This window comes from Podarcis melisellensis (genome assembly GCF_964234715.1).
Source record: "Podarcis melisellensis genome assembly, chromosome: 8".
Taxonomy (NCBI): domain Eukaryota; kingdom Metazoa; phylum Chordata; class Lepidosauria; order Squamata; family Lacertidae; genus Podarcis; species Podarcis melisellensis.
In genome coordinates this window covers 19,696,037-19,717,208 of record NC_138540.1, presented here as the reverse complement: position 1 = coordinate 19,717,208, position 21,172 = coordinate 19,696,037, and the positions used below count along the sequence as shown (strand labels likewise).

The 21,172-nt window shown below is 45.5% G+C and overlaps 1 protein-coding gene and 1 long non-coding RNA gene across 6 annotated transcripts in view; one reads left to right on the top strand and one right to left on the bottom strand.

Moving 5' to 3' along the window:
* The window catches only part of AGRN (agrin), a 238,252-nt gene that overhangs the window by 204,549 nt on the left and 12,531 nt on the right, over positions 1-21,172 (bottom strand). For all 5 annotated transcript variants that reach the window (XM_081923371.1, XM_081923373.1, XM_081923372.1 and 2 more), the window contains exon 2: positions 19,333-19,594. In XM_081923371.1, coding sequence (XP_081779497.1) covers positions 19,333-19,594 — 262 coding nt within the window. The remainder of the gene's footprint in view (positions 1-19,332; positions 19,595-21,172) is intronic.
* On the top strand, positions 408-15,459 carry LOC309377059. Its single transcript, XR_014171416.1, has 3 exons — positions 408-468; positions 6,680-6,770; positions 14,742-15,459. It is a non-coding gene; the product is annotated as an uncharacterized lncRNA (long non-coding RNA).

The following is a 21,172-nucleotide window of genomic DNA, read 5'->3' as shown; positions in this document are numbered from 1 at the left end:
CACAAAAAGAAAAGCATACTACCTTGTGCTAGTATTATTCCTGCTCACCTATCACAATTACAGTTTACCTTCCTACAGGGGTGGGTAACAACAGTTGCCAAATTTATTTGCCTGCCAGAAGGGGCTTGGCTAAAGACCTGAAAAGAGAAGAAAAGGCTCAGGAGTAAACCCTACACAAGTCTGGAGCAGAGTCCCTAAGATAGCACCTTGAATGTCTACTTCTGGCAACTCCTGCAGTCAAGCTAGGGCCAAACGTATTGCTCTGCTTTGCTTTCAGCCACACCAGGGAAGCCGAACGGGAGATATTTTTGTCTGGGCAGCCCAGGACCTACATACACACTGCCTGGATTTCTGCCCTGAGGCAGGCAACTGCAGTGCTGCTAATGCGGCAGTTGGAATTCACCCCCGGAGGCGCACTCCATTGTCTCTCGAGGCAGACGAATGCCAACAATATGGTTAAATATACAGGTAATGAATTATTGTGAATTTTTACTGAAATCTGTCCCTGCTACAGTTCTCCAGATTCTTTGTGGGGCTCAGGGGTCAAATGTGGCCCTCCAGGCTTTTCTCTCAGGCCCCTGAAACTCTCCACAGGCCACAACCCCTGCTCTGCTCACTGGCCTTCCTTTGCACTCCCTCCTGGAGTGTTTCTTTCTGCTGGAATGTGTCCTTCAACTCCCACAAAGCCTCTCGCTTGCCTGGATGGAGGATACAGGATGGGAAGGGGGAGGTGAGAATCTAGAAACCAGCCTACAGTACAAATGTAAACATCATGTTCATTGCTCCACTCGTTTTTGCCTCTGGCCCCGCCCACCCCGGCATACGGCCCCCAGGAGGTTGTTCCCAAGGGAATATGGCCCTCAGGCCACTGAGAGCCAGTGTGGTATAGTGGTTAAGAGCGGTGGACTTGTAATCTGGTGAACTGGGTTCGCTTCCCCGCTCCTCCACATGCAGCTGCTGGGTGACCTTGGGCCAGTCACACTTCTTTGAAGTCTCTCAGCCCCACTCACCTACAGAGTGTTTGTTGTGGGGGAGGAAGGGAAAGGAGAATGTTAGCCGCTTTGAGACTCCTTAAAGGGAGTGAAAGGCGGGATATCAAATCCAAACTCTTCTTCTTCTTTTTCAGGCTGAAAAAGTCCCCCCGCTATGCTTCAGAGGCAGAATACATTGGTACCTCGGGTTACATACGCTTCAGGTTACAGACTCCGCTAACCCAGAAATAGTACCTTGGGTTAAGAACTTTGCTTCAGGATGAGAACAGAAATCGTGCTCTGGGGAACGGCAGCAGCGGGAGGCCCCATTAGCTAAAGTGGTGCTTCAGGTTAAGTACAGTTTCAGGTTAAGAACGGACCTCCAGAATGAGTTAAGTACTTAACCCAAGGTACTACAATTGCTGGAACCTGCAGGAGGGGAAAGTGCGGTAGTGTTTTGTGTCGTCCTTGCAGGCTTCCCGTTGAGGCATCTGGTTGGCCAAGGTGAGAACAGGAAGCTAGACTAGATCTGGCCTTTTGACTAGATCCTCCCTGCAGGGCTCTTCTGATGTTACGTTAAGCCAACCCAAAATTTCCTGGCGCAGCCTCGTGCACACTCTGCAAAGTTTCCCCTCCTCCAGACATTTGGCAGGTATGTGCCAGTCCATGCCACTTGTGCCAAGTGAGCTGTGCCTTTGCTCCAATGGTGGCTTGGGCAGGAACACCCAGAAACATCCATATTCTCTCTTCCTACCTCACCCTCCTTTGCAGAAATCAGGCCCTCATGCGCTGAGCGCCGTCTTTTCCCGAAACATGCATTCCCCAGCTATGAGCGGAATGCTATATTGCCTCTGGACACAGGTCTGGGCATCCCCTCTTCATACATAAAGAGATCAGGAGATATTTAAATATAAGAAGCCAGACACACTATGGGAGAGGGAGGGGGGAGAAATAGGGGGGGAAGGGCTTGGAGAGAGGCAGGGATAATTTCATAACAAAAAGGGAAATCTATGCCAAGAATAAACAGAGCAACCATTAATCAGACTCAGGGACATAGGAAAATGAGTTAGGCCAGTGGTTCCCAATTAGCTCATTACTGAGGACCCCCTATTTTTCAAAAGCCAAGCCACGGACCCCCTACTTTTGAAAATTTAGATAACTCTATGGTAGTTACCTGTCCTCTAATAAGCAAGGGATTTTAGGCACACTGAAAAACAGGGCATAAAATTTGTGATATTACCACAAATTTCCAATCCCAGGACAGTAGGAAAAACTTGTATTCACTGCTCCACTACAACTGAATAAATAAATAAAAAGCAATTGTGTCCCTAACTTGCAAGTGTTCTATATGCAGAAGGATTTTTTATATGAGAGAGTATTCAAACATGCTATTCCTTACTTGCAATCTGAGATGGTACATTTTAGCAAAACTTTACAGCATGTGGTTCTAACTGATGGATCTTGCACCTTCAAGACATAGGTGAAGGCTTGGTCGGGGCTTGATAACGTATTGGTGAAGACTGAGCAGAAAACAGCTGGAATTCTGTAATGTTGGTAACACCAGCAATATACTGCTGAGTAGAGATGGGAAGGCCTAAAAAAAAAACTGGAAAAACCCAGTTTTTTTCCCTTCCTCCCCACCCAAAGCCGTTTTTTTCCAGAAAAAAATGAAAAAAAATTAGTTTGATATAGTTTGAATATTCCACACACTATTTCCCCCCCCCATTTTTTTCGGGGGGGGGAGGCTTTGGAAAAAAACTGAAAAAAACCTGTCGTCGTCCCCCCCAATTTTTCCATTTTTCCCCCCAGGCCTTCCAGCACCCACACTTTGGAGCTCCTTGCCAACTGACACCAGGCAGGTGTTCTCACTGTACTCTTTCCGGCAACTGCTCAAAACATTTTCATTAGAGCCAGCCCATCTGAACACGTAGAAACTGCATGTGATTTACTTCTTTTTAACCACTGCTGGATTTAATCATCTTTTGAATACTTTTAAATACCTGCTTTTAGCTGTGTTTTATCAATTATTTTAATATTTCTGTTGTATATTTAGAAAGCTCTTACCATCATGTGGTTTATAATATATAATAACCAGTTCAATTAAAAAAACACACACTCCTTTTCCTTTCAAACAGAGTTTGAGCCTTAGTGCAACATACTATTCAGTAACTGGATGTTAGTTACCTCTGGGCCTGGCATGCAAAAAATTGCCTTATGCTTTGCCCCGGCTGTCCTCAAATAGAGATAGAAAGGCCTGGGGGAAAACTGGAAAAATGTTTTTTCCCCAAAGCCGTTTTTTAGAAGTCCATGAGAAAAATGACAAAGAGGAAGAGCAAGAAGAAATGAAAAATGATAGCAGTAGTTCAGAAAATGAGATAGAATAAACTGCATGTATATGTTGTGTCTTCTGTTTTGATTTTAAAAAACCAACACTACTCAAAGGGTAGACCTTATATGGAGCTTACATATCGCAAGAGCCCTAAGAAACTGTGCCAGAGGTTTGTGCCCAATCCTAGCTCACTTGCCATCCAGCAACTCTTTCCCAAATTTTTCCCTGCCAGCAAGCAGGCCCTGGTTATGAGCAGAGGATGGATGATCCGTGGAAGGCTTTCGCTGTGCAAGATAAGTAAGTCCCTGACAGTGGATGGTGCCATGGAGCCCCAGGGGTCCCCGGACCCCTAACTGGGAACCACTGAGTTAGGCCATTGGTCTATCAAGTTCAGTAATGTCTACACTAACTGGCAGCAGCTCTTCAGAGATTCGGGAAGTCTTTCCCAGCCCTTCCTGGAGATACTGGGGGTCAAACCCTGGGGCCCTTCTGCATGCAAGACAGATGCCTTTCCCCTGCAAGGCTACTTACATGAGCAGGTAGGCAGGTGGCTTATTAGGGTCACAGTGGGGGTATATAGGAATCCAGTTTTTGAAGCACGGGGCTTAATCATGAAAGTGTGAAGAACTACAGTGTTAGTTAAACTACAGTGTTAAACTACAGAAATCAGATTATGGGGAGGGAAGGGGGTTGCCAAAGACGAGTATTATTATTTTTTTCAATTTGCAAGAAGGATACAAACACTGAGCTAAACACAGGCTGGTGATTCTTTATCTCTCACAGATATAAAGTTGTCACAGAAATATTAAGCCGAACCTTACGGCAGGCCTTTTCTGTCAGAGGTTTCCAACTGTCCCTGCATATCTGGGATTATGTAGCAGGGCTCAAAAGAGAGCATATTAAATACTGTGGTTTGCAGAGAGGTATGCCACTACCACTTCACTACCTGCCAAAAGGTAACTAGGGAGAGAACTATTTGTACTTCATGAAATAACAGCCAAGAGATTGAGGATCTTGGAGGATCAGCTCCGTAGTGCTGAGGTTAACGGTGCCTGCTGACTTAACCCTGAGAGATAGTAAACAGCTTTGCAACATGGGCACTGAACTCAGTGCTAACCATGGTTCTTGAGCTGAAGAGCCGGTTTGCAAACCTGGGCTTTAAATACATTTAGCAATACCTGTGCGCCCAGCTGAACGCTAACCATGGCTAATTAGTCAAGGTTTTACAATCCTGGATTTAACCAGGGCGAGCCCAGCAGGTGGTACAATGTAGCTCTGGCCCAAAAATTAACTGCTAAAATATTAATAAATAGAGGGAGCATCAGAGGAGGCAGAGAAGAGAGGGGTAGATCTGATGAGGTCACAGGACTTTCCCCAGCTCCTATATAAGCAGCTTCCTGCTGGATCAGGCCAGTGACCCACCTAGTCGAGAAGAATATAGTCATTGTGGATAGTAGGCACTGATCCCCCATGAATAGCATATACCATGTTAGAATAAATTGAGGGTTGCATCAAACTAAGTTCTATTTACAATGCAACAGGAGAGATGTACTGAAATAAACAGATCTAACCATGTCCATAGCAGTGGTTGTAACCCTGAGGGCCAGAGCACTGGGCAGGGGGGAACCGCCCCCCCACCTCAGGAGGGGAAAAAAACCTCTACCTTCATTAGCTGATGCAGCTCCTTTTGAGTACCTGTCTGCTGCACAGGTTCTGTGTTTAAAAACAAAAGAAAAGAAAACAAAAGCCAAACTGGTTCCAGCAGATGAAGGGCTGAAATTAAATCAAATGATCTCACTAGAAGCAAAGCGCCAGCGCGCCTTCCCACCCACCCACAAGAACTGCCCGCTGTTTCCTCCGCAGTGTTTATGATCTTGCCAAGATACAGTCTGCAGAGCTTTATTAATCGCTTTGGATGTTTCTTGGGTCATTTTCTCCCAACTTCCCCGCTTTGAAGATGTAGGGCACTAGGCGCTCCAGTTAAACTATATCGTGTTGCCTGTAATGAGATCCCGCTCAGCCGCTTTATAAAAAAAAGGGAAAGAAATTCAGCACCAGCAAAAACAAAAGGAGACAGAAAGAGAGAAGAGAGCATGAGAAATAGATTAAGGAACCTGTTTGCCGTTTGCTTGGGAGGAGGAAAAATGGCTGGGGGACTAATTTAAAACTCAGCTTAAAACTCCTTTGCCCCCTTCGGCTCTCTCTGAAAAATAAATCATTAGCATTTCTACCATTAGGGAGTTCTCCCCACACACAGACACGCTCGATCATGTGGTTTTTCCCTCTATTACTATAAGCAGCAGAAACTTTATTTTGAAAACAGAAGAGAATGGGACATAGGAAACTGTTTTACACAGAATACAAGCTCAGTGTTGTCTACTCTGACTGGCAGCAGCTCTCCAGGGTTGCAGTCAGGGATGTGTGTGCAGAGCACACTCATAAGAATGGTCATGGCATAGCGGTGAAAAAGGCCCCAGGGTTCAATCCCGAGGATCTCCAAGCAGAGCTGGGAAATCGCTCATGCCTGAAACCACAGAGGGCTGCTGCCAGTCAGTGCAGCCAATGCTGAGCTAGATGGACCAGTGACACTGGCTCACGTTAGGCAGCTTCCTGTGTAATTCTTTAAAATACAGGGGGAAAACCAAGAGCAACCAACAGAAACCACCATACACATTCCATCTGTATGAAACTACCATGCAGGGGCAAGCAGACAACCCTACAATAATCCTGCAAAATCTAAGAGCAGCATGCACTTGCTCACGGCCATCTTATGTTTTCAGACTGAACACAGATCCCAAGTCGGCTGTTTACAGCTCCAGTTGACTTGCACAACTCCATCCACACCAGAAATTGACCCCTTGATGCTCCCTTTAATAGCTTCCAACCAGACGCCCCCGTTTAGGTTTGCTCAGAGCACCCGTGTTTGTCAGCAAAACACACTACTGATTCGTTTGCATCTTCTCTTTAAGCCCCTTCCCCCCCACACTGCCAGAGCTGTGGGTGCCCTTTGTCTGAAACCCCGAAGAGCCGCTGCCAGCCAGTGTACTGAACTAGGGAACCTTGGTAAGAGTTAATACTTATCATCCCTTTGGAGCTGCTCTGGGTTCTTTGTGCTTTTTGTCCCTCCAGCCTGTGAACCTTTGTGGTTTACATTTCTGACTCTCTTGTTTCTTTTCTTTTTGTTATGCTTGCAACTTTTGTTGCTGCTGCTTGTTAATAAATTAATTTAAAAACGAAAAGCAAATACCTAACTAGATAGACAAATGGTCCCAAGTCAGTATAAACAGTGTTGGGTGAAAGGTGGGGAGACCAATCAGCCAGGGCCAATGGTTGGCAGAGCAAACTCACATTAGTTATGCCTCCATCCTCTTATCTGCAGACTTCTTCAAGGGGCAAAACTTAGACTACGGAGGATGACACTGACAGCCAGGACCATACCCTGGACAGGTTGCAAGTAAGAAAGCAGGCAGGTGGGTTTCTGGCTGAGGTCAGACCGAGGTAGGTGAGACAGTGCCCCACTGCCCCAGGCCCTGCCAAGTTGTAAGGGCACCTTTCTATAGGATACCCATGTGAGCTACCAGCAGCTAACCAGGGCATCTTTCCAGTTACAGATAGGTAGCCGTGTTGGTCTGCCATAGTAAAAAAAAAAAAAAAATCCTTCCAGTAGCACCTTAAAGACCAACTAAGTTAGTTCTTGGTATGAGCTTTCGTGTGCATGCACACTTCTTCAGATACACTGAAACAGAAGTATCCAGACCCTTCTATATAGTGAGAAGGTGGGGAGGGGTATTACTCAGAAGGGTGGTGTTCTTCAGCTCTCTATATTGGACAAACAGGCCAAACCTTACGCCAAAGAATAAACGGACATAAATCTGACATCAGGAATCACAAGACAGAGAAACCAGCAGGAGAACACTTCAATCTCCCAGGACATTCTATACAAGATCTCAAAGTAGCTGTTTTACTACAAAGGAATTTCAGAAATAGACTGGAAAGAGAAGCTGCTGAATTGCAACTTATCACCAAACTTAAAACCATGGAGAGTCCTGGTCTGAACAAAGACATTGGATTCTTATCTCATTATACATGACAAAGCCATTTTTCACCTTCTCACCCCTTGCTTTTTCCTGTAAGACCTATTGCAGTCGTTAAGAGTCGTCAACAGGCTCATCACAGCTATCTGCCAATCACCCATTCCCACCACCCTTCTGAGTAATACCCCTCCCCACCTTCTCACTATATAGAAGGGTCTGGAAACTTCTGTTTCAGTGTATCTGAAGAAGTGTGCATGCACACGAAAGCTCATACCAAGAACTAACTTAGTTGGTCTTTAAGGTGCTACTGGAAGGAATTTTTTTTTTTTTTGACCAGGGCATCTTTGATCTTTTAAGATAGTTGAGTTCTCTCCACTAGCTTGGACCTAATGCAGGGTGCCAAACGGTTGCAATAGACATCCACAAAGAAAGGAAAATGTCAAGCAGCTCAAAAATCCCTCAAGGCTGGTGGGAAAGAACAAGGCTCAGGCAACACCCCCCCCCCAACTCTGCTTCTTTATGTCTCTGCACCCCCAGCCCCACCCGACAGACAGACATACACAAACACAGACACAATAAAATCAGCTGCAAATCAAAATAGGCAAAGGCACAGCCAGTCCTCTGGATCACTTTAGGCTAATTAACATCCTCTGCCAAAAATAAAGGGGGGGGGGAATCCAGGCAGACTAATATTAGATGGGAATGAATTTACCGCAAGTCTTGTAGGCATATTTAGAGCCACAATGCCATAGCAGAACAGAGGGGAGGAGGAGGAGGAAGAAAAGAAGGCAGAGAGTGAGAAATGAAGGAAGCTAGAAGGAAAGGGTTTAAGGCAGGGTGGTCCAACACAAGTGGCCCCCACCTTCCCAAAGCCAGGTAAGCGTGCTGGGCTTTGGGAAGGAGTTGTGAAGGCTCTGACAGGGTCCTCCTTCTCAAAGCCTAGTTAGTGCTTTCCCAGCTTTGGGAAGGAGGGCTTTAAAAAGGTAAAGGGACCCCTGACCATTAAGTCCAGACCCTGCCAGAGCCCCATGCCTCCTTGCCAAAGCCCAGCATGTCACTTAGCCATCTTTAGGAAGGCTCGTTCCTGCCCGCCATGCAACAAGGCAGTGTGCAGCCCTCGAGTTCCATGTCAAAGTACTCTTGCGGCCCTCTTGGTATGAAAAGTTGGGCCATCCTGGTTTAAAGTAAACCAGGCATCCCCAGATCTGACTCAAATCTCCTCCCCCACCCCACCCTAAAACCCTTATTCAGCATTTAGGTGTGACCTGGGGAGAGTCCTGAAGGCCAGACAGAGGGACCTGGAGGGTTGTATTTGGCATTTAGACCTGAGGTTCCAAAACCCACACCTATAGAGAACCTAGTTCTTACCAAGCTGATAAAATTGGAGAATAGGATTGGGAGGCAGTTTTGAGTCCCCAGATGATGTTGGACTACAAGACCCATTGTCCACAGTGACTAAGAGACATGTGATTATAGCCAATGGGTCTCCAACTCTTGGTGAATTACAGACTTCCCCTGCATGCGAAGACTGGCTTGAGCAGATAAGACCAATAGTGGGTCCAATGGTCAAGAAGGCAGTTTCTGCCTATGCTGTACTGAGGGGCAGCTGGTGCTCGTCAACCTGGGAAGGAAAAGGTCAACGAGGAAAAGGAAAACTCATCCTAAGCCTCAACTGCCTTCTGGGATATCTTCAGAAGAAAAGGCTAAGGAGGGAACCCTACACAAATCCAGAGTGGTGTCCCTAAGATGCTTGAATGCCTCCTTCAAGCAACTCCTGCAGCCAGGTTGGTGCCAAATATATTGCTCTGTCTTCCTTTGGACCGCCGGGGTGGAGGGTGGGTCTTGTCGTCTGGGCAGCCCAGGGCCTCCATACATACTGCCCAGGGTTGCACCCCGGGGACAGGTCATTTTGGTGCTGCTAACACAGTGGTTTGACTTCACCCCAGGAAGCACACTCCATTGTCTCTTGAGACAGACAGATGCCAAAAACCCAGCGGTGTCGGCTACCTATTGAAACTCTACAGAGCATTTTGGTCTCAGGGTACAATCTGAAAGCAGGTAAGGCCACCACCTTGCCGAAGGTAGCGTTCTTACTGGCGGCCTGGATGAGACAGTGCCCAAGAGGGTCTTAACAATCAAAATGGCAGCCTTGTCTGTAGCAAGAACTTGCCCAGGGTTCTGAAACTGTCACAGTTGAGCCTTCCGTAACTTAACCTAAATGCTAATCTAAATCCTAATGAGAAACTTTAATATGCTTGAACCATAGTCATTTGCATCACATTGTGACATTAAGAATGTATCTCACTTTCCCTCAGAGATAATAAGGCACTACCAGAAAATGCCATTTCAACTGACCTTTCCGAAGAATACACCTTGATTAGCAGGTGTCTATATTTTTCTCTCTAGGTGTGTGCATGTTTTAATCCCCTTCATTCCACTGGGTGTTCCTCCCCCCCCCCCACCCCCAAAGGCTGGGATTCATCATCATCTCCATTTACAAGGAGGAAAAAAAGAAAGAAAGCCAAGCCTACAATTATCGCCCCATCAGCTTGATGAATATCACTGTGGAAAAAAAATCTTATGCAAAACTTGTGCTATGTAGACTGGAAAATAGTGATGAGGTCCCTGTTGAGCTCATGTTCAAACTTTGCTAGATTTTAAAGTCAACAGGGGGTAAAACTGAGTTTTGGGGAAGGGGGAAAGAGAGAAAAGGGAACATTTATTGAAGAGGGGGAGGGAAGAAACACTACCTTCCACATGCTCTTTTAGGTTTTTTTTTTCTTGGGGGGGGGGAATATTAACTGACTTTGTAGTTTGGCGTCAAAAGAGCCCACTCAGGGAATTAACCAAATTGGGCATAAATAATTGAAGCGTCTCGAATCGTATTTCCCCGCTAATCAAAGAGAGTGGCTCAGTGTATAGCTGAAGAGGCAAATATATAGAAAAATTAAAAAGAGAGGCAATTTTGATGAGGGAGGAGAGGAAGTGTGATGTGCCAGCTGAAAAGAGATCAAAATGGATTCTCCGAGACCCTTTTGCTTGGAGAAGGGTCCTCCCCTCAAATTTGTTCCTGGGTGTCCCTGGGAGTCATGTTCAAGGAATGTGGGTTTTTAAACACAGATGCATACGGAACATATAACAAAGGTAAACACACCAAAGCCGAACTCACACTTCAGGGCAAGGCTGTGAGCAAAAACGGCAAGCCCAGGCAAGCTCTGTGGAGGTGCCTGGTTTTCCCCAGGGACTTCAGGACAGCAGTGCGAAGTAAAGAGGACACAGGCTGAAGTTGGAAGAGGAAGACAATCTTTGGCCGAATGTTTTGGTATTTAGCAAAATTTATATGCCGCTCGATTGCAATAAAACCTCTGAGCGGTTTGCAATAAAAAAATTTTAAAAATGCAAACACTGAAATGATCAATAAAAGGTATTTTAAAACATTCAAAAGATAATGGAAATCAGTAGGAAGCTAAAAAGAGATTAAAACACATGCCAGCGTTGTACACATTGCTATAGGCTTGCCTAAACAAAATGTGGTGTCAGTAGGCATAGAGTTCCAAAGTGTAGGTTCTACCACACTAATACTGGTTTCTTACAAGTCCTGAATCAGTATTATGTGACACTTGTAACAATGTCAATTCTGCAGATTATAGCACTCAAGTGGGGTAAGGCGATACAGGAAGTAAGCAGGAATAATAATTAAAAGAAAACTCAAAAGATTCCAGGTTGAACATATCAAAATAGAATTTATCAGAGAAGTGTAGTTTAGGGCTCGAGTGAGACCAGGGTTTCTCTCTTTCACTCCAGATGCTAAAATTTGCACTGGAAAGTTGGAGGTTGGTGTTCTCCTTGCTTTTCGGATATGGTCATCTTGCATGCATTTGCGTCGGAGGGTCCCAGACTTTACCCCTCTAGCATCTCAGATGGTGGGAGGTACTGTGGCTGTTGGGAGTTGCAGTACAAAACAACTGGAGGGCACCAGGTTGGAGAAGAATGCATTAAGCTTAAAGTCCTCGTATAGCCCCCACCCCCCACAAAAAAGAGAGTTGTGATTCTGAAAAGGAGGGCCGGATGTTGCCAAGATCTTCAATAGTGACCCCAAGGCACTGGCCAAGCCAATTGTTAACATTACATGTTTCTTCTCAAAACAGAAGTAGCTCATGGGCCACAGGCCAAAAAGCCTGACAAAAATTGCATCAGGCTACCAGAGCAAGAACGGTTGGGAGTGGGAGTGGAGGCTCGGGGGGTGGGAGAAGAAGAGATGGAAACAGAGGAGTTTAAAAAATAAAAAAGACATCTGGGTCGTTGTCTTTACTGATCCCACACAGGGGAAGGAGAAGAAAATTCCATGTGCAGCGGGTAGGAGGCAACAGCAAGAAGCAGACAAATTTCCTCCTACGCAAGATTAAAACGCAACCCCACTCCACATCCAGCTGTGGTTCACATCGTGCTGCCACAGTCTTTGGTCATAGTGGCCAATAGGCCCATTAATAAGGCAGGCTGTGGAACAAAGTGGTAAAGCCTTAGGTGGACAACAGCAAACAGATGGCTCAGCAGATAGAGCATAAGACTCTTACTCTCAGGGTTGTGGGTTTGCCACGTTGGGCAAAAGATTCCTGCACTAGATGGCCCTCGTGGTCCCTTCCAACTCTACAGTTCTTTGATTCTATTCTATGACACCACTTTGCAGACTGTAGGAGTGTCAGATTCATGAAGTCACGTGAAATAACAAAACCAAGGAGATCCGAGAGAGAAGGTACTAGCCTCACCCACTCAGCACTATATACTGATTTCCTGCTTTGTTTTGGTATTGGTCTCACAGAGAGGTGGAGAACCCATTTCAACCTGAGGGCTGTATCTCCTCCTCAGCAACCTTTCAGGGGCTGCAGACTTGTGGTGGGCGTGGCCAAAGGCCCAAGTAGGTGGGGAGAATAAATGCAAATTTTACCTTTGTACACTAGGCTATTTTCTACATACTGTATTTTTTGCTCTATAAGACTCACTTTTTCCCTCCTAAAAAGTGTGCGTCTTATGGAGCGAATGTGTGTGAGTCTTATGGAGCAAATGCAAGCTGTGCAGCTATCACAGAAGCCAGAACAGCAAGACGGATTGATGCTTTCACTGCGCAGCGATCCCTCTTGCTGTTCTGGCATCTGAGATTCAGATTTTTTTTTCTTGTTTTCCTCCTCCAAAAACTAGGTGTTGTGGTCTGGTGCGTCTTATAGAGCGAAAAACACGGTACATGATCAGAGATCAAGGGCATAGTCCAGATAGGCAAAACCACTCAAAGAAGGTGTAAGGCAGGGTTGGTGAGGGGTGTGGTGAGGGGAGCATTCCAAGGGCCAGATAGAGAGGTCTGGAGGGCCATAGATGGTTATTTCAGTTGCAGAGAGTACACCTGCCTATTATTCTGAAAGAAAACAAACACACAACTTTCCAAATTGAAAAATAAATCTTTCTTGTTCAATGTAGACAGATGCTAATTGTGGGAGGTTTTTTTGAGGAGGGCAAATATTCTAATATATATAACATGCAGCAGGTAGGCATCCAGTGGCCCCCTGAAGCCTCCACAGCTATTTATGCCCCCTCCCCACCCCAGAAACCCCCACCCATAATAATCTGAGCAGCAGGAGTTCCTCATAGTTAAGCTACCATTTTTCACAGCTGTTGGAGGAACTTTCTCAGCCTCTTTCGAAGATGCAGTGGAAGCCCGTTCACGCCAAAAAGAACAACAGAACCCCACATTTTAAGGAAACAAGGCCTCCAAAAGGATTGGTTGGGGGGGGGGAGGAACACCACCACAAAAAAGGCCAAGGAAGGATTAAGAGAGAGAAAAGCAGGAGGCTTTCCAGAGAGAGAGATGCCGCGCTCAGGGGCAGGAGCATGGGAAAGAACGGGACCCCGGATTCACCAACCGCTGGCCTCCATGCCAGCGATTTCCTTGCTCAGAGCCACCCTCCAGGAGACTCTTACAAGCTCTTTTAAGGACTCTGAAAAGGGAATTTTGCACGGGCCGCTTTACAAGAACAAAGCCTCTCAGTATTAAGAGGGAGCCTGTGCAAGGGGAAGAGAAGGAAGAAAAGGAGGATGGAAAGTAATAAAGAACAGGCAGGAAGAGAGCAAATAAATAAAAGTGGAAACATACACACAAACTCATCATGCAGACAAGTCGCAAGGCAGGCTTCTCCAACCGGGTGCCCTCCTCATGTTTTCAACTACAATTCCCATCAGCCCCAGCCAGTGCAGCTGGGGAAGGCTGTTCTAAAAGCTCAAGGTGTTCTCAAGGTGCCCTTAACAGCTTGTGGCCAGTTTACCTGCGAGATCACTTTACCCCATATATTTGTCCACTCAAGCACTTTAATCTGCACAGCTGAGTTGCAGGTGCCATATAATACCTGTAGGAAATTGTAAGCCTGGCAGCACCCACACTTTGGAACTCCCTGCCTATCCACATCAGGCAGACGCCTTCACTGAACTCTTTTCAGCGCTTGCTGAAAACATTTTCATTTAGGCAAGCTTATCCACACACACAGAATGCTGAAATGTGTTTTAATCTTGTTTTTAGTTTATCCTTGATTGAATGTCTTAAATAAGTTGTTTATAAAAATATCTTATATTCTTTTTGTGAACCACTTAAGAAGTTTGCTTGTTTTTTTTTTTACAATCGAGTGTCCTATAAATTCTGTGAAATAAATAAAATAAATGTTTTAAAAAGCCAGCATGATAGGATGGATAGGGTACCAAGACCCCAACTGGCCATGGTGCTCTATGCTAGTTATGAACTCTCAACCTGTCCAACCTCACAGGGTTGTTGGGAGCACAAAATGGCCCCATGTTTTATCCTCCTTGAAGGCTGGGTATTATGAAGTAATCAAGAACACAGAAGTTCTTGGGTAAAAGGTTCTTCTCCTCACAAAAATGGCGAGCGTGGAAGGCAGGCGTTATTTTATTTTATTTTTATCAGATCACTACTGTATTTTGCCAAAAGATGAACACAAGCATCTTAGTCATATTCAGAACCCAGCAGAAATACAGTGGTACCTCGGGTTAAGAACTTAATTCATTCCGGAGGTCTGTTCTTAACCTGAGGTACCACTTTAGCTAATGGGGCCTCCCACTGCCGCGCAATTTCTGTTCTCATCCTGAAGCAAAGTTCTTAACCCGAGGTACTATTTCTGGGTAAGCGGAGTCTGTAACCTGAAGCGTCTGTAACCTGAGGAACAACTGTAATATGCTCCAAGGGCTATAATATAGAAGGGTTAGGAAAATTAAAAGATCTTCACTTGGCACTATCAGGACTTTAATGTAGGGAACACAAGGCAAATATTGCAGGGGAGGGCATTCCATAATTGGGGTGCCACCTCCAAAATGCCATCTTCCTTATGTAACCACATACCTCTTGTCCTTTAGGTAGGGAAAACTGAAAGATGGTCTCCTATGAAAATATGAAGGTCCATGCAAGTATACAGGCAAAAGACATCAAGACACGAAACAGAAGAGCAGCAATCAGAACAGGGGCCGTGTTTCCCCCCAATATATGAACCACACATGACCAGAACACCAAAACTTACCAATCCCATTTGCAGGGTTCATTCCATCAGTGATGCTAAAATACCAGCTCCAACAGGAACTGTTTCTATGCCAGTTGGTCATTATAACAACTGTTTCTGAATCTGGGCTTTCCCCCTCTTCCCGCCACATCTCGTCTCCCTCTTGGGTTGTGTTTTTTAGATTGTAAGCCAGTGGGCATTCTTGCTTCAATTTATTTTATGTAGACCACTCTGGGAAGGGTAAAGAAATTGTTACGTACCTACGAATGCTGCAGATAGCATTTAGAAGAGGCACCCGCCCATCCTCGTGCACAGAAAAGAATGAATGCCTCTTCTCAACACAGGCATGCATCGTCTAAAGACAAATAGAGGCTCTTTGCTCCATAACTGTACTTTTATTGATATACAAGATTTATGCAGATTTAATCAAGCCGCTGATTAAAATTCGCAAAAATCAAACAAGTAATATTTCTTTGATCAGGTTAAGTGCCCTATACAGAGTCCTTCTTCAGGTGTTCAAGATGTTCAAATAAGACGATGTTACATGTAGAGACAGATGTTAACCCAGTAACATTGAGCGATCTGCAAAAATAAAACCAAGGTTTCAGCGGGACCTACCACAGACTGGATTATACTTCAAATGGCATTCTGTATGCCCTCATTTAAATTATTCCCACCACTTCCTCCTCCTCTCCCCTACAAGTACTGATATCTGGAAGCTTGTTTCTAATCATGAGGTAGGGCCGGAATCCTGATTGACCTGAGGTATAATCAGAGTTGGAAGGGACCCCTGCAGGCAATCTAGTCTGACCTCTGGATAAATCCAGAGGCAGAGTTTCCCCAACTGCTGTCCAGCCTCAGCTTAAAGACCCCCTAGGAGAGTCACCCTCCTACTCATCCCTCTAGGAAACTGCTTTCATTCATCAAGAAAAGTCTCCTAGTTTTCAGCTGAAATCTAATATCTGGGCCCACAGTTTATAAAGTTGGCTTGTTTCAGACAAACCATGGTTAAAGATTAACCACAGTCTGTCAGGTTCTGATAGAACAACAAGCCACAGTTAACCAACAACAGAAGTGAAAGCTTCCAAATTTTTCTTCAATGACACGTTGGAAAGGGAGAGGGGAGCATACAAGCTTGAGATCAGGATGGGATTGAGCACATCATGCTAAACCATGGTTCACTGTGATGCAGAAGAGATTAGGAAGGAAGATCAGAACTGATTCAGAAAATTGGATTGCACCGTCTTGTACAGATAGATTCTAGAGGTGCAATGTTTGGAAATTATGTGGGCATATCCACTGATAGATTCTTTTGGCCTGAAGTTGTTTTCAGTGTCAAATTTGTACTGGCAAAACTACTGATTTCTACAGATGTCCATGGGCTTCTAAATTATACTGTATTCCTGCAGCATGGGGATCAATGGCAGGACAACAGAAGTGGATTTTGAAAGCTTTACACTTGGAGCCTGGAAGCAGGAACACCCACCATCTATTATGCAACGATGTGAGGACCTCGCTGCCCTGGCTACACTTGAACACAATTCTTACAAATGTCAGCTTCATGTAAATTCCTATCTGGATGACTTGTAAAGATTTATACATTTAAATTAAGATGCATGTATTGATGATGATTATATTTCTACAGCGTGCTCTCCAGGGCGCTAGAGCCATCCCATCAGCATGAAAGGGGAGCCCTATAGCCACTGAGAAGTAGTCTTCTCACCCTTTATGCTGAATGGAGCCAATCTTGAACAATCACAGATGGCTGTAGCCATCATGAAGAGACCCCACATTTCTGAATCTGCCACTCACATTGCTGTATCCCACAGGTGTGACAGAACATGAGGCACCACCAGCTTGATTGGTGCCTGACCCCAAGCGACACAAAGCTCTGCGGCTTGGTTCAAGGTCCACATGACTAAGAGAGCAACAATTGCAGCTGAGTCAAATCCCCAGGAATGAACCAAGATTGCCCAGCATATAGGAATGTCGACATTTTGCCCTCACGGGGCAATCTGTCTCTCCCCCACACACCTCTTTCTTATCTCCGTTTCCTTCCACAGAAACCTCAACTTGAGAGTCAGCCGCACTTGGGCCGTACACAAAAAATACTCAACTTTCTTTGCAGCCAACAATCGTAAGGAAATAAAGAGACACTCATCCCGATGGGAAATCGGAGAGGGATTAGTCAGGTCGGGTGAGGGGGAAGGACCTTTCAAATGAGTGAAGGAAAAGAAGAGGGAAGCCGATACAGAACATTAGAAATCTCAGCTCTGAACCAAAGAGTCACCAGTTCAAGAATCAAATGCATATGCCAAAGTTTCCCAGACTTCTAATACCTTAGAAGCATAATGGAAGCCCTTGTAAAATCAGATTTGGCCCCTGAGCCTTTTGGGTGCCTGGCCTGGATTTTTCTCTTCCCTCCTCCTCCTCCTCCTCTTGTGTCATATCTCTTGGATTGTAAACCTGTCTTACATTTAATTGTACAGCTTTTTTTTTAACCACTGCAGTTTATTATTGTTGTAGAAATTTATTTATTTTTAAATTAAAAAGGTACAAATTGTATGTAAGCTACTCTGGGAAATTTTCTCAGCTGAAGAGAGGGATAAAAATGTTCTAGTAATACTAATAATAATGGCAAGAAGCTCATTTCAGCCTCAAGTCTTTAGGAGGCTTCCCCCCCCCCTTCTTTCTTGTTTGTTTCAGAGGCCCCAGAAAGAGAGGAGTAGAGGCAAAGACTGACTGGAATGTTTATTTGCTGGCTCAACCAGGATTCCAGCAGCCTTCTGTCTTATTTGCTCACCTGCTCCTTGGGCTGAATTTGTGGGCTCTGCACGAGAAGCGGATTTCTTTGCAAAAAAAAAGAAAGAAACTCACACAGAAAAATCAATACAGCCTTTGGGCAGAAGCATGAAGTCAGGTACATTTCAGAAATGCAAGCCCATATGTTCCTAAGCGACATTGGATTAATCATGGATCATACTGGGGGCCACCTCTTACCAGTAAGAACATCATAAAATCATAAGAAGAGCCTACTGGATCAGGCCAAGGGCCCATCAAGTCCAGCATCCCATTCTCACAGATGCCTGTGAGAAACGCGCAAGCAGGACTTGAACACAAGAGCCCTCCCTCCTCCTGTAGTTTCCAACAATGGGTTTTCAGAAGCAGAAGCACCTCCAGTTGTGGAGGCAAAGTATAGCTAGTAGCCATCGATAGCCCTCTCCTCCAAGAATGCATCTGATCCTCTTAAGCCATCTAAGGTTAGTGGCCATCCCTGCCTCCTGTTCCATGCCATGCATAATTCTATATACTTCTATCATGTCTCCTCTTACTCGCATTTTTTCCAACCTAAAAAGTCCCCAGAATTGCAACCTTCCTTAATAGGGGAGTTGCTCTAGCCCCTTGATCCTTTCAGTTCCTCTTCCAACTCTGCAATATCCTTTTTGAGGTGAGGCGACCAGAACAGTACACCGTATTCCAAATGCGGCCGACACCATAGGTTGGTATAACACAGCATTAGGATATCAGCAATATTATTTTCATCATCAGATGAAACATCGGAGCAGTCAACTAGAGGGGAGCAAAAGTGTGCTTCCTTCTACAACGAGGCTCCCAAATTAAATTGGAAGACAAGGTTCATCTAGTCTAGCAACCTGTTTCCAACAGAGGCTGACCAGAGGCTGAAAGAAAGAAAAAGTATACAAAGGAAATATCAACCCCTTCTTTTAAACCCTGTCCTCCAAAGCAAGTGCTAGCGAGAGGTAAACTGCCTCTGAACATGGAAGCTCCATCTAAAGCCTATGCTCCAATTTGGCACATATTTGGTTTCACCTTGCTTCCCAAGTCAAGATTCCAACTAATGCCCAGCGACATGCAAAACCATTTACAGATGCCGCTTTCAGAACTGCTTCCCATTCCATCAAAAGATTTAGAGTCCAGAAAGCAAAATCCAGCCGAGCCAAAAGTTCATAACACCATAGCCTCATGAGACATGGTAATCGGGTCATATACCACAGCAGCACAAAATGTAGTACCCTGTGCAGAATATTCAGCTGCCTGCCTATGCTGGTTTTTTTAAGAACACGCATCAAGTTCCTAGTCCTTTGTGATTGTGAAATCGCGCTTTAAAGAATGTGAGAGACCTCTGGTGAGATCTCAGAAGTTGGAGAGGTGGCTGAATATGATTTCTAGTGGTTGGGAGGGATCTTCAATGTCCAGCACAGCACTCCTCCACCCACCCCGGACTAACGGAAGCAGAAAAAAACAAAACAAAGCAGCAAAAGTGGTATAGAAATAAGTTATTTGCTTGAGGTATGCAAGACTGCAGAGGGCATTTGCCCAAACAGACCGAAACCTTTCAGCATACACAAAATCTAGCCATGCAGGACAGGCAGGTTGAAATGTGCACACTTTAGGCAAAGTCTGAACAGCAAAAACAACAACAGACCTACCTTCCACACAGTGCTCCACCTCTTCCAAATTGCGCAGTGTAATCCGCATGAGGCTTGAGTTGAGCATCAGTTCGTTCTTGTGAGCAGGCCACATATAGTGCGGGGCAGGGTTGACGAAGAAAATCCGGGTGTCCCCTGTAGACACCTGGTTGTCGCAGATCAAGGGGTCCCCAAATCCCCCAATCATGACTTTGTTTCCACCTTCCAGGAGGATCTCATGAGTCACAACCTCTTTGCCCTTCAGATACCGCCAGACCCTCACCTGGAGAATGAAGAAGAAAGCAGGACATTTATTATTACAAAAGCCCACCAATGCCTGCTAGATGTGGTGGTTGAGAGGGGTGGAGAACCTCAGGCCTGGGGCAGGGGGTGGCTCCAGGCTTTTCTGTCAGGACCTCAGGACTCTTCCCCCACCTCACGTCCCATCCCTGGGGCTTTGCACCCTCCTCAGGTGTTTTTGCCTGGCTGAAATGTGCCCTTGAACTGCCTTTTGCTTGCCTGGACAAAGGAACAGTGTGTGGTGGTTTGTGTGTGAGGAAAAACTGGGCTACTGTGCAATGATGAAATTTGCATTAATTGACCTGCACAATTTTGGCCCTGCCCACTGCTGGTATGTGGCCCCCAGAATGTTGTCTACAAGGAAATGTAGCCTCTGGGCTGAAATAGGTTCAGAATCAGGGCTATGGGAGACCTCACATTCAGAACCAGTGTGCCACCAAACATCAGGAATAGGAGGAGGAGAATCGAAGTGGTCACTCGGGGGGGGGGGGAATGCCTTTCTAGTGAAGCAAAGGCTACCTAAACGTAAGTGAATGCTTGCTCCTATTTATCCATCCCCAACAGTTGAGACTTAAAAGATGGAAAGCTCCTTAGAGAAACAAACATGTCTGCCCCCTTACATTACTTTGTCAAGTGCATGCACTTGAAAAACACAGTAAATACTTCTGTGATGACAAACCTTTGTTAAGTGTTATATCCTTGAAGGGTTGTAGCTCTGCTTTGCATGCAGAAGATGGCAAGTGCAAGCCCCAAGTATGGCTGGGACTATCCCCTACGTGAAACCCTGGACAGCCACTGCCAGCCAGTGCAGGTAATACTGAGCTAGATGGAAACAATGGCCTGACTCTGTAGAAGGCAGCTTCCTATGACCCCACATCCTTGGACAACACCGTAATATTTCAACAGTGACCACCCCTATTGAAAACTGGGCCGGGTCCACGTGCAGCAAATTCCATATACAGTGGTACCTCGGGTTAAGAACTTACCGTATTTTTCGCTCTATAACACACACCCGACCATAACACGCACATAGTTTTTAGAGGAGGAAAACAAGAAAAAATATTCTAAACGAAACAGTGGATGTATGATTTTTGTGGTTCATGCTGTGGCCACAGACATGTGATCTGACGGTGAATTTGGGGTGACCCAGTGCAAAAATCCTTAGGATCCATGTGGATCCGTGCTTTGTGACCACGGTTTAAGTGGGGAGGGAAGGAAAAGCACTCAAGGGACACGCATGGGGTGGGTGGAGAAGGATGCTGTTAATAATGCAGAAGAGGGGTATAAGAGGAGAAGCAAGCAGGCTCTGCTTCTCTCCCTCCTCCCCGGCTCGCTGAAAAGCTTTGCTGCTATTTAGCCAGCTGAGTGGGGAGGTGAGAGAGACAGAGAGCCTGCTTGCTTTAAAGGAGCCAACAGGACAGGAGCCGCTTACACAAGTGTAAGTGGCTCCTCTCCTCTCCCACTTTGCTCCTTTAAAGCAAGCAGGCTGTCTGTCCCTCTTTCCTCCCCACTCAGTGGCTCTTCTCCCGCTTTGCTGTTTCAAAGCGAGCCAATGAGGAGG